We start from the raw sequence: 12,369 nt of genomic DNA on the forward strand, positions 1-12,369 counted from the left end.
AGCTTTGAACTTGGCAATTACAGGCCAGGGGATGGAAAAGGCTCCTTGAAAAGATGGGATTTGATTTGTTTTCCTTCCCTAGCGAAGGGAATTTTCCAGCTGAAAGGCCCCGGATGCTCCGGTGTCACCTCGAGCTCCTCCTGTGTGACTCCTGTCCCTGTCACCCCTCGTGCACTGAACATTTCTGCCGTGGCAGGGAAGCAGAGGCGCTCTGTGGAATTGTTCCTTTGGGTTATTCCCAGGGAAATCCAGGCAGGGCCCCTCTGGAGAGCAGCTCCTGGTTTGCCTGGAGTGTGGAATTGAACAGAACAAACGGAATGGGATGGTGGCCCAGACCTGTACAAGACAATTCCTGGAGCTGCTTCCCCTCTGTCAGTTCAAAGCCATTTCCTTCGTCCTGTCTCTCCATCCCCTTGTCCAAAATCCCTCTCCAGCTCCCTTAGAGCCCCTTTGGATTTTGATCATCAGGAAGGGGCTGATCCTCACCTGATTTGGGAATTCAAATGCCTGACCTGGAGCCCAACCAGGTATTTACAGTTTATTTACCCATCTTTCGCTCACAGGAAGAAGAGGAATCTTTATTTTGACGTGATGGAAGCTGTCCCTGTGGATTGTGGCCTCTGTTTTGGAAATAAAACTCTAAAAGCAGCTCGTGAGGGATCCGAGGGCGTGTGTGGGTTCACAAACACAGCTGCTCCGGGGGCAGAGCCGTGCAATCCCAGACTGGTCTGGGTTGGAAGGAACTGAAAAATCATCTCATTCCACCCCTGCCATGGGCAGGGACACCTCCCACGACCCCAGACTGCTCCAAGCCCCGTCCAACCTGGCCTGGGACACTTCCAGGGGTGGGGCAGCCACAGCTTCTCCGGGAATTCCATCCCAGCCCCTCCCCACCCTCACAGGGAAGAATTCCTTCCTAATGTCAACCCTAAATTTCCTCTCTTTCAGCCTGAACCCGTTCCCCCTTGTTCCTCACTCCAGTTCCTGATGGACACCTCTCTCCAGGTCCTTGCAGCCCCTCCAGGTCCTGGAAGGGGCTGTGAGCTCTCCGAAGAACCTTCCCTGCTCCATGGGCTCACCCACTGCAGAATCCCGGGAAGGGCGGTGGGGAGATGGAATTCCCTGAGCTGGAATTCCCTGAGCTGGAATTCCCTGAGCTGGAGCTGGGCCACCAAAGCAGCACAGGAGAGGAAACTGAAAGCGAAGGAGAGGGAATGCCCCGAGCCCGAGGGCAATCCTGGGTGCGCCATAGGAAGGACACGGAAATGAGCTCAAGGCCTGGAGTGAAGGTCTGGGATGCTGAGGAAGAGGAGGAGGCAGGAAAGCACTGGGGGGAAAAGCAGAGAAGGAACGAGGGAACCACCCTGGAGGAAATGAGGGAAGGAACCTGGGGACTGCCTTGGAAAAACCAAGAGAAGGAACCTGGGGAGCACCCTGGAGGAAAAGAGAGAAGGAATGAGGGAACCATCCTGGAGGAAATGAGAGAAGGAACGGGGGCACTGCCTTGGAAAAACCAGGAGAAGGAACCTGGGAACCAGGGTGGGGACTGCCTTGGAGGAAATGAAAGAAGGAACCTGGGGACCATCCTGGAAAAAGTGAGAGAAGAAACCTGGGGACTATCCTGGAGGAAAAGAGAGAAGGAACCTGGGAACCAGGCTGGGGACTGCCTTGGAAAAACCAAGAGAAGGAACCTGGGGAGCACCCTGGAGGAAAAGAGAGAAGGAATGTGGGGATCACCTTGGAGGAAATGAGAGAAGGAACCTGAAGAATGCATTGGAAAAAGCAAGAGAAGGAAGCTGAGAACCAGGCTGGGGACTGCCTTGGAGGAAATGAAAGAAGGAACCTGGGGACCATCCTGGAAAAACTGAGAAGGAACCTGGAGACCACCTTGGAAGAAAAGAGAGAAGGAACATGGGGACTGCCTTGGAAAAACCAGGAGAAGGAACCTGGGAGCCAGGTTGGGGACTGCCTTGGAGGAAATGAAAGAAGTTTTCCATTCTGGAAAAACTGAGAGAAGGAACCTGGAGACCACCTTGGAGGAAAAGAGAGAAGGAACCTGGGGACTGCCTTGGAAAAACCAAGAGAAGGAACCTGAGGAGCACCCTGGAGGAAAAGAGAGAAGGAGTGTGGGGATCACCTTGGAGGAAATGAGAGAAGGAGCCTGAAGAATGCATTGGAAAAACCAGGAGAAGGAAGATGGGAACCTGGCTGGGGACTGCCTTGGAGGAAATGAAAGAAGGAACCTGGGGACCATCCTGGAAAAAGCGAGAGAAGAAACCTGGGGACCATCCTGGAGGAAATGAGAGAAGGAATGTGGGATCACCTGGAGGAAAAGAGAGAAGAAACCTGGGAACCACCTCAGAAAAACCAAGAGAAAGAACCTGGGGACCACCCTGGAGAAAAAGAGAGAAGGAACCTGGGAACCAGGTTGAGGACTGCCTTGGAGGAAATGAAAGAAGTTTTCCATCCTGGAAAAACTGAGAGAAGGAACCTGGAGACCACCTTGGAGGAAAAGAGAGAAGGAACCTGGGGATCACCTTGGAAGAAAAGAAGGAACCTGGGAACCAGGGTGGGGACTGCCTTGGAGGAAAAGAGAGAAGGAACCTGGGGACCATCCTGGAAAAAGCGAGAGAAGGAACGTGGGGACCATCCTGGAAAAATCGAGAGAAGGAACCTGCTGGGCTCCATCTCCTCGCCGGTGTCCCGGGCAGTCTGTCCTCTCCATCCCCGCTCTCTCGGCGGAAGCAGGGCAGACAAAAGCCTTTCCCTGCCTGGCCAGGAGCCTTTCCCTGCCTGGCCAGGAGCCTTTCCCTGCCTGGCCAGGAGCCTTTCCCTGCCTCCCTTTGTCCCGGGGCGAGCTTGGCGTGGCTTTTGGCGAGCGCAGCCGCGGCCCGGCGCGCTGACGGCGGGTGCCCGTCCCCGATAAGCGCTGCCCCCTTATCGCATCGCTCCCCTTTGATGTCGCCGCCGGTTCCGCAGAATCCTCGTGGCCCGCAGCACAAAGCGGCCCTTGAGGCTGCCGGAGGTGACAGAGGTGACAGAGGTGCCAATGGAAAGCGGAGGTCGGCACATCAGAGCCGGCGCTGCTCCCGGGATAAAAGCGGGAGCCCGGGCCGCGCCGCGTCCCCGAGGAGTGCTCGGCACCATGAAGTGGCTCCCGGTGGTCCTGGCGTGCCTGCAGCTGGCCCAGGGGGCGGTGAGGTGGGCGAGAGGGCGGAGAAGGGAGCCCGAGGATGCTGAGCCCGATGGGAGCGCGGGGTCTGCGGGGTCTGCACCGGGAGGGACAGCCCGGGGAGTGACAGCCCGGGGCACCGAGAGGGACAGCCCGGGGAGGGACAGCCCGGGGAGGGACAGCCCGGGGCACCGAGAGGGACAGCCCGGGGAGAGACAGCCCGGGGAGCGACAGCCCGGGGAGTGACAGCCCGGGGAGAGACAGCCCGGGGAGAGACAGCCCGGGCAGGGACAGCCCGGGGAGGGACAGCCCGGGGCACCGCTGGGCACGGGGAGCTCCGGGGACATGGAGAGCAACTCCTGGGCATGGAGAGCTCCTGGGGATCTGGAAAACTCCTGCGGCATAGAGAGCAGATCCTGGGGCATGGGGAGCTCCTGGGGCATGGGGAGCTCCTGGGATCTGGAAAGCAGCTCCTAGGGCATGGGGAGCTCCTGGGGCATGGGGAGCTCCTGGGGCATGGAGAGGTCCTGGGATCTGAAGAACTCCTGCAGCATGGAGAGCAGATCCTGGGGCATGGGGGAGCAGCTGCTGGGGCATGGAGAACTCCTGGGATGTGGAGAGCAGCTCCTGGGGCACAGGGAGCTCCTGGGGCATGGAGAACTCCTGGGCATGGAGAGCAGCTCCTGGGGATCTGGAGAACTCCTGGGGCATGGGGGAGCAGCTCCTGGGCATGGAGAACTCCTGGGATCTGGAGAGCAGCTCCTGGGGCATGGAGAGTTCCTGGGGCATGGGGAGCAGCTCCTGGGGCATGGAGATCATTTCCCGGGACCTTTGGAGCAGACCCTTGGGCATGCAGAGCAGCTCCTGGGGACCTGGAGAGCTCCTGGGATCTGGAGAGCAGCTGCTGGGGCATGGGGAGCTCCTGGGGCACAGAGAGTTCTTGGGGCATGGGGAGCAGCTCCTGGGATCTGGAGAGCTCCTGGGTCATGGAGATCATTTCCTGGGACCTGTGAAACAGATTCTTGGGCATGGAGAGCAGCTCTTGGGGACCTGGAGATCTTCTGGAATGTAGAGAGCAGCTGCTGGGGCATGGGGAGCTCCTGGGGCACAGACAGCAACATCTGGGGACATGGAAAGTTCCTGGGGATCTTCAGAGTTCCTGGGTCATGTAGATCATTTCCTGGGACCTGTGGAGCAGATCCTTGGGCATGGAGAGCAATTCCTGGGATTGGGAGAGCAATTCCTGGGACTGGGAGAGCAATTCCTGGGACTGGGAGAGCAATTCCTGGGACTGGGAGAGCAATTCCTGGGACTGGGAGAGCTTCTGGGATGTGGAGAGCAGCTCCTGGGACTGGGAGAGCAATTCCTGGGACTGGGAGAGCAGCTCCTGGGACTGGGAAAGCAATTCCTGGGACTGGGAGAGCAGCTCCTGGGACTGGGAGAGCAATTCCTGGGACTGGGAGAGCAATTCCTGGGACTGGGAGAGCAATTCCTGGGACTGGGAGAGCAATTCCTGGGACTGGGAGAGCAATTCCTGGGACTGGGAGAGCAATTCCTGGGATTGGGAGAGCAGCTCCTGGGGCTGCAGAGCTCCTGTGGTGGCTCAGAGGAGCCCAGAGAACAGAACCTTTGAAAACGCCCAAATCTCCTCATTTCCTGCTGCCTCCTGTCGTGTTCCGTGTCCCCCTGGGCAGGATCAGCCTGAGGAAGGGCCTGTCCATCCGGGACAGGATGAGGGCAGCCGGGGTGCTGGATGATTTCCTGAAGCACATTAAATACGATTCGGTGAAGGGACACCGGCCCAGGCAGGGCTCCGTGGTGAGGGAGCCCATAACCAACCACCTGGACGTGAGTGCCACACTCCTCCTCCCCTGCCCTTCCTCCCTCCCCGCTGCCACACCCCGAGCCTCCAGGAGCGAGAATTTGCCTTTTTCCCATTCTTAAATTGCTTTTTTCCCTATTCTTAAATTGCATTTCCCCCCCCCCCACACACTTTTAAATTGCTTTTATTCCCCACTCTTAAATTGCTTTTCCCCCCATTCTTAATTTGCTTTTTTCCCCACTCTTAAATTGCTTTTTCCCCATTCTTAAATTGCTTTTTCCCCATTCTTAAATTGCATTTTTTCCCCACTTTTAAATTGCTTTTTTCCCCATTCTTAACTTGTTTTTTTTTCCCCACTCTTAAATTGCTTTTTCCCCCCACTCTTGGATTGCTTTCCCCCCCATTCTTAATTTCCTCTTTTCCCCACTCTTAAATTGCTTTTTCCCCATTCTTAAATTGCATTTTTTCCCCATTCTTAAATTGCTTTTATTCCCCACTCTTAAACTGTTATCCCCCCATTCTTAATTTCCTTTTTTCCACACTCTTAAATTGCTTTTTTCCCCATTCTTAAATTGCATTTTCCCCCACTCTTAAATTGCTTTTATTCCCCACTCTTAAACTGCTTTTCCTCCCCATTCTTAATTTCCTTTTTTCCCCACTCTTAAATTGCTTTTTCCCCATTCTTAATTTGCTTTTCCCCCACTCTTAAATTGTTCTTCCCACTCTTTTAAGCTCCTGTTTTTGAACCTCAAGGAAGTTTGCCCCAGCCACAAAGAGCGAGGCTTTTCCCTACCAAACAAACCCACAACAATTATTGAATATTTCATTTTTTGGGGGGTAGTAAAGCAGGGTGAGAGCTCAGATGGGGCTGCCAGGGGGGATCCTGGTGTGTCCCTGAGCCCGTGGCCGATGGAAAATCCGTTTTTTTTTCCAGTCCTCCTATTTTGGGGAGATCAGCATCGGGGAGCCCCCCCAAAAGTTTTTGGTGCTCTTCGACACCGGCTCCTCCAACCTGTGGGTGCCCTCCAAGGACTGCAAGAGTCCTGCTTGCTGTGAGTACCCCCGGGAGCTGTGAGCGGAGCTGTTAGTGCTGCTGGGAGTAATTAGTGCTCGCTAATTAGTGCCAGCTATGGCAGCACTGCGGGGCTCGGGGCGATTCAGAGCATCCCAGAGTGACCAAGCCGAGAGGGGTTGAGGGGGCAGTGGGTGCCAAAGCCACGTCCTGGTCCCTGTCAGGCTGGGGTTAGGGTTAGGATTAGGGTTGGGATTGGGTTAAAGTCAGGGTTTGGGTTAGAATTAGGGCTGGGATTTGGTTTGGGTTAGGGTTAGGATTAGGGTTGGGATTGAGTTAAAGTCAGGGTTTGGGTTAGGATTAGGGTTGGGATTGAGTTAAAGTCAGGGTTTGGGTTAGGATTAGGGCTGGGATTGGGTTAAAGTCAGGGTTAGGATTAGGGTTGGGATTGGGTTAAAATCAGGGTTGGGGTTAGGATTAGGGCTGGGATTTGGTTTGGGTTAGGGTTAGGATTAGGGTTGGGATTGGGTTAAATTCAGGGGTAGGGTTGAGGTTACAGTTGGGGTTCGGTTTAGGGTTAAGGTGTGGTTTAGATTTAGGATTAGGGTTAAGTTTAGCATTAAGGGTTAGGGTTAGGTTTTAGGGTTAAGGTTAGGGTTAGGGTTAGGGTTAGGGTTAGGGTTAGGGTTAGGATTAGGATTAGGATTAGGGTTGGGATTGGGTTAAAGTTAGGGTTAGGGTTGAGGTTACAGTTGGGGTTTGGGTTAGGGTTAAGGTGTGGTTTAGATTTAGGATTAGGGTTAAGTTTAGCATTCATGGATAGGGTTGGGGTTTGTGTTTTGGGTTAGGATCAGGGTCAGGGTTAGGGTTAGGGGGTTAGGGTTAGGGTTGGGGTTTGAGTTAGGGTTTGGATTAGGATTAAGGTTAGTGTTTTTATTAGGTTCTCGGTTTAGACTTAGTTTTAGGGTCTAGAGTTACGGGTAGCCTTTAGCTTTAGATGCCCACTGGTGCCCAAAGCCACATCTTGTCCTTGTTCTTCCACGTCCTTCTCCTCTCATGTTGGGGACATGACGATGCCAGATGAAATCTCAGCCTGGTTTCATTGTAAAGCAAAACTCCTGCTGGACTCCAGCTGCTCCTGTGACCCTGCTCTATCCTGTCATTCCTGCAGGGGTTAAATGCAGAATTTTAACTTCTATAATGAACCACTTTAGGAGGTGAAATGGGTTTGTAGACAACACATTTTCACCTGGAAAAGGCCCTTTCTTTTTTCAATAATTTGGAAATATGGAGTTTAGTTTACAAAGCAGTCCCAGTAGAACATCCAGCAGTGAAATCCCCCTGCAGCACAGGACCTGCTCCTTGGGATTATCCCAGTGGAAAATCCAGCAGTGAAATCCCACCACAGCCCACACCCAGGGCCTTTCCCTCTCCTCTCTCCCCAGTCAACCACGCCAAGTTCAAGCCCGGGGACTCGGCCACCTTCTCCCCCGGGGATGGCTCCCACACCGTGTCCTACGGCAGCGGCGCTGTCACCATCGTGCCGGGCTCCGACACGCTCCGGGTGAGTGCTGCCCGTGCCAGCCCTGCCCTCCTGCCCTGTGCCCAGCTGTCCCCAGAATGACCCAGGAGCAGCCTAAGGGCCGATCTCACCCTGTGTTGGACAAGCCCTGGGCAGATACAAAGCATTTATTGCCACCCTCAGTCACCCACCCGGCCTTTGGCTGGGTTTTAACCCAATTCCTGGTTTTTTCCCCTCTGCCTGGTGCTGTTGGCACCAGCTGTGACCCTGCACTGCTCCCCGTGCCAGCCCTGCCCTCCTGCCCTGTGCCCTGCCCGGCTGTCCCCATGGAATGACCCAGGAGCAGCGTAAGGGCTGATCCCACCCTGTGTTGGACAAGCCCATGGCAGATATAAAATGTTTATTGCCACCCTCAGTCACCCACCCGGCCTTTGGCTGGGTTTTAACCCAATTCCTGTTTTTTTTCCCCCAATTTTCCCCTCTGCCTGGTGCTGTTGGCACCGGCCGTGACCCTGCAGTGCCTTCAGCCACCCCTCAGGTCTGACCTGAGATCTCCTTGCCCTGCAGATCCAGAGCATCACGGTCACAAACCAGGAGTTCGGGCTCAGCCAGGACGAGCCCACCCAGCCCTTTTACTTCGCGGATTTCGACGGGATCCTGGGCATGGCCTTCCCCTCCCTGGCAGTGGGAGGGATGGCCACGGCCCTGGAGGGGATGCTGGACCAGGACCAGCTCGCTGAGCCCATCTTCAGCTTTTACTTCTCACGGTAAAACCCTCCAGGGCGCTCTGCACGTCCTGGTGTGCCCAGGAGGGTTCCTGGGGGATTTATCCCTCTCTATCCTGTGTTTATCACCCAGATTTCCTGATATCTGCTGCTGTGACTCTGTTTTTTTGCAGCCAGCCCACCTACGAGTACGGGGGAGAGCTCATCCTCGGGGGAGTGGACCCTCAGCTCTTCCAGGGGGACCTGACGTGGGCGCCGGTGACACAGGAGCTGTACTGGCAGGTGGCACTTGAGCAGTGAGTGGCGTTTGCAGCTCTGCCCGTGGCTCCTGGGTTCAGCTGCAGCTTTGCAGGGCTTGAGGCTCGATGCTTTGGGTTTAGGGGCCAGCAGGAGCCCCAAGCCGTGTCCTTGTCCCCGTCCTCCCGGCAGGTTTGCCGTGGGGCAGTCAGAGAGCGGCTGGTGCAGCCAGGGCTGCCAGGCCATCGTGGACACGGGGACATTCCTGCTGACTGTGCCCCAGGAGTACCTGGAGAGCATCCTGGAGGCCCTGGGAGCCCAGGAGACCAGCTACGGGGTGAGTGGGGGGTTTGGGGGGCTAGAGCAGTGGGGAGCCTGTGTGGAAATGGGAGACCAGCTATGGGGTGAGTGGGGGGGTTTTGGGGGCTGGAGCAGTGGGAGTCAGAGCCCGGGTCCCACAGAACTCCTGTGGCACCTGCAGGACAAGGATGAGGGGACATCAGGCTGAGAAAGGCGGGGATGTTCAGCCTGGAGGAGAGAATTGTGTGGAATTGCTCACAGCCCATTCCAGGATCTGAAGGGGCTACAGGGAAGCCAGAGAGGGACTTGGGACAAGGGCCTGGAGTGGCAGGACCAGGGGGGATGAGTTCAGAAAGAGAGGAAATTCAAGTTTGATACAGGGAAGGAATTCCTCCCTGTGAGGGTGGGAAAGCCCTGGAATAGATTTCCCAGAGCAGCTGTGGCCTCCCCTGGATCCCTGCGAGTGTCCCAGGCCAGCTTGGAGCACCCTGGGACAGTGGAAGGTGTCCCTACCCATGGCAGGGGTGGCACTGGGAGCTTTACTGTCCCTTCCAACCCAAACCATGTCCTGGTGTGGCATCGCCAGGGGCTGGCAGTGTTTGTCACCCCAGCCCATGATGGCATCACCAGGGGCTGGCAGTGTTTGTCACCCGGGCCCATGGTAGCACTGCCAGGGGCTGGCAGTGTTTGTCACCCCAGCCCATGGTGGCTCTGCCAGGAGCTGGCAGTGTTTGTCACCCCAGCCCGCGGTGGCTCTGCCAGGAGCTGGCAGTGTTTGTCACCCCAGCCCATGGTGGTGTTTGTCACCCCAGCCCACGGTGGCTCTGCCAGGGGCTGGCAGTGTTTGTCACCCCAGCCCATGGTGGTGTTTGTCACCCCAGCCCGCGGTGGCTCTGCCAGGAGCTGGCAGTGTTTGTCACCCCAGCCCGCGGTGGCTCTGCCAGGAGCTGGCAGTGTTTGTCACCCCAGCCCATGGTGGTGTTTGTCACCCCAGCCCACGGTGGCTCTGCCAGGGGCTGGCAGTGTTTGTCACCCCAGCCCATGGTGGTGTTTGTCACCCCAGCCCGTGGTGGCACTGCCAGGGGCTGGCAGTGTTTGTCACCCCAGCCCATGGTGGCACTGCCAGGGGCTGGCAGTGTGTGTCACCCCAGCCTGTGGTGGTGTTTGTCACCCTGGCCCGTGGTGGCACTGCCAGGGGCTGGCAGTTTGTCACCCCAGCCTGGGGTGGCCTCTGCCCTGTCCCTGCCACCCCTCCTGTCCCTGTGTCCCCACAGTACGCCGTGGACTGCAATGACACCCAGAGCCTGCCCCCGCTCACCCTGGGCATCGGCGGCGCTCAGCTCCCGCTCTCCCCCTCCGCCTACGTGCTGAACGTACGTGTGGGCTCATCCCGGGAATCCCCGGGAATTCCCAGAGTTCCCGCTGTGCCCGCTGTGCCCGCTGACCCCGGATTCCCCCCGCAGAGCAATGGGTACTGCACGCTGGGCATCGAGGTCACCTACCTGCCCCCGCAGGACGGGCAGCCCCTCTGGATCCTGGGGGACGTGTTCCTGCGGGAATACTACACCGTCTTCGACATGGCCAACAACCGCGTGGGCTTCGCCCCCTCCGCCTAGAGGAGGGGGGAGGAAATTCCAGCCCCTCTCCTGGCCCATGGAATGGCACAGCATTCCCAGGGACTTCTGTGTTCTCCTGTGCCGCAGCATCCCCAGGGACTTTTCTGTTCTTCCAGCCCCTGGAATGCCACAACATTCCCAGGGAATTTTCTGCCCTCCTGTGCCACTCCATTCCCAAGGACCTTTCTGTTCTCCTGGTCCTGGAGTGTCACAGCATTCCAAAGGACCTTTTTGCTCTCCTGTCCCTGGAGTGCCACAGCATTCCCAGGGACATTTTTGTTCTTCCAGCCCCTGGAGTGCCACAGCATTCCCAGGGACCTTTCTGTTCTCCTGGCCCCAGGAATGCCACGGCATTCCCAGGGACTTTCCTGTTCCCTTCTGTCCCCATCCCTTGGGATTTCTGTGCCACCTCATCCTCGCCGCCTCCTGTAACAAATAAACCCTGAATCCCGAATGGTCTCTGAGCTCCTGGCTTTGTTGGGAGCAGCCTGGGGGGCTCTGTCACGGTCCCCTTCTCCAGCAAGGTGAGTGCTGGGATGAGCTCCAGGCCCTGGGATAAAGCGCCAGGGATGGGCAGTCCCCACCTCCAACCCTCGGGAAAGCTCGGGGGGGACGCCCCTGACTTTCCCTGCGGCTGGAAAAGCTCTGCCAAAGCCCTGTGGTTTATCCAAGCGGGAATGAGGTGAGTCAAAGGTGAGGTGAGTCACCCAAATGACCCCTAAACCGCGGAGTGGGGCTGCTCAGCCTGGGAAAACCGCACTGGAGGATCGGGAATTGGGGGTGGTGTGGCCCAAGGAACACCCTGGGCCGGGGCAGGGTGGGTGACCCCGCTCCTTCCCGGGACACAGAGGGGTTCCTCAGAAGTTCTTTATCACCGGGGCTCGTTCTCAGATGCGTTCACGGCTCTGTCACTTCCCGAGGGAAGGACACAGAGTGCTCCGAGCTCTGGGTCAAAATATTGACACAGGCTGAGCGCTGAGAGCGAGATTAAGTGGGCTCGGACAGCAGGGAAGGGCATTTCCCCTTCTTCCTCCTTCTCTTCTCCTCCTTCTCCTTCTCCTTCTCCTTCTCCTTCTCCTTCTCCTTCTCCTTCTCCTTCTCCTTCTCCTTCTCCTTCTCCTTCTCCTTCTCCTTCTCCTTCTCCTTCTCCTTCTCCTTCTCCTTCTCCTTCTCCTTCTCCTTCTCCTTCTCCTTCTCCTTCTCCTTCTCCTTCTCCTTCTCCTTCTCCTTCTCCTTCTCCTTCTCCTTCTCCTTCTCCTTCTCCTTCTCCTTCTCCTTCTCCTCCTCCTCCTTCTCCTTCTCCTTCTCCTTCTCCTTCTCCTTCTCCTTCTCCTTCTCCTTCTCCTTCTCCTTCTCCTTCTCCTTCTCCTTCTCCTTCTCCTTCTCCTCCTTCTCCTCCTTCTCCTCCTTCTCCTCCTCCTCCTCCTCCTCCGGGAACAGGGTGGTGGTGGCAGGAGGGGACAAGCCAAGGCTGGCCGTGTCCCTGCTGCCCTTTGCTGTCCCCTTTGCTCCCTGCAGGACCTGCCCAGGCCAAGGCAGATCCATCAGGGTGCGATGGAGGAGCAAGGGAATCGTGGGACCTTCTGAACATTCCAGGCATCGTTCCATGCCCAAAAACTCGGACGGGAGCAGCCAGCAGGTCCGCGGGCACCTGGAACACCTGAAGCGCTGCTCCTGCCCATTCCCAGAACACCGGCAGCTGGAATTTCCATTTGCTGGAAAGGGTGTGTGTGGTTTTTTGTTTTCCGGAGAGCTCCAGCCGGGGCTGAAGGCGCGAGGAAAAGCCTTTAACTGGGTGATAATGACCGCGTTTTGGTTTTTATCAGAGGTCTTGTGTTTGGTCTCGGGATCAGAGGCGCTGAGCCGGGGCAGGAGGGAAATCGGGGATGTGGTGACAGAGCCCGGGGTGGGAGCAGGGATCGGGGCAGGAGGAAGGAGCTGGGCACGGGTCTGGCCGCGTCCC

At 57.0% G+C, this 12,369-nt stretch overlaps 1 protein-coding gene across 1 annotated transcript; it reads left to right on the forward strand.

Annotated features, from left to right (window-relative positions):
* The first annotated feature begins 2,862 nt into the window (after positions 1–2,862).
* On the forward strand, positions 2,863–10,575 carry PGC (progastricsin). Its single transcript, XM_063418580.1, has 9 exons — positions 2,863–3,201; positions 4,867–5,020; positions 5,929–6,046; positions 7,452–7,570; positions 8,096–8,295; positions 8,427–8,549; positions 8,683–8,827; positions 10,065–10,163; positions 10,254–10,575. Exons 1-9 carry the CDS (start codon positions 3,050–3,052, stop codon positions 10,404–10,406), a joined length of 1,263 nt encoding a protein of 420 aa, XP_063274650.1. The 5' UTR covers positions 2,863–3,049; the 3' UTR covers positions 10,407–10,575.
* The last annotated feature ends 1,794 nt before the right edge of the window (positions 10,576–12,369 follow it).

This window comes from Prinia subflava, chromosome 23, assembly GCF_021018805.1.
Source record: "Prinia subflava isolate CZ2003 ecotype Zambia chromosome 23, Cam_Psub_1.2, whole genome shotgun sequence".
NCBI lineage: Eukaryota > Metazoa > Chordata > Aves > Passeriformes > Cisticolidae > Prinia > Prinia subflava.

Bases quoted from the DNA above. Each gene is read 5' to 3' on its own strand.
- PGC (XM_063418580.1), top strand. From the start codon at position 3,050: ATGGAAAGCGGAGGTCGGCACATCAGAGCCGGCGCTGCTCCCGGGATA. The intron at 3,202-4,866 runs GTGGGCGAGAGG...CCCCCTGGGCAG, and splicing joins CTGGCCCAGGGGGCGGTGAG to GATCAGCCTGAGGAAGGGCC. The intron at 8,296-8,426 runs GTAAAACCCTCC...GTTTTTTTGCAG, and splicing joins TTCAGCTTTTACTTCTCACG to CCAGCCCACCTACGAGTACG.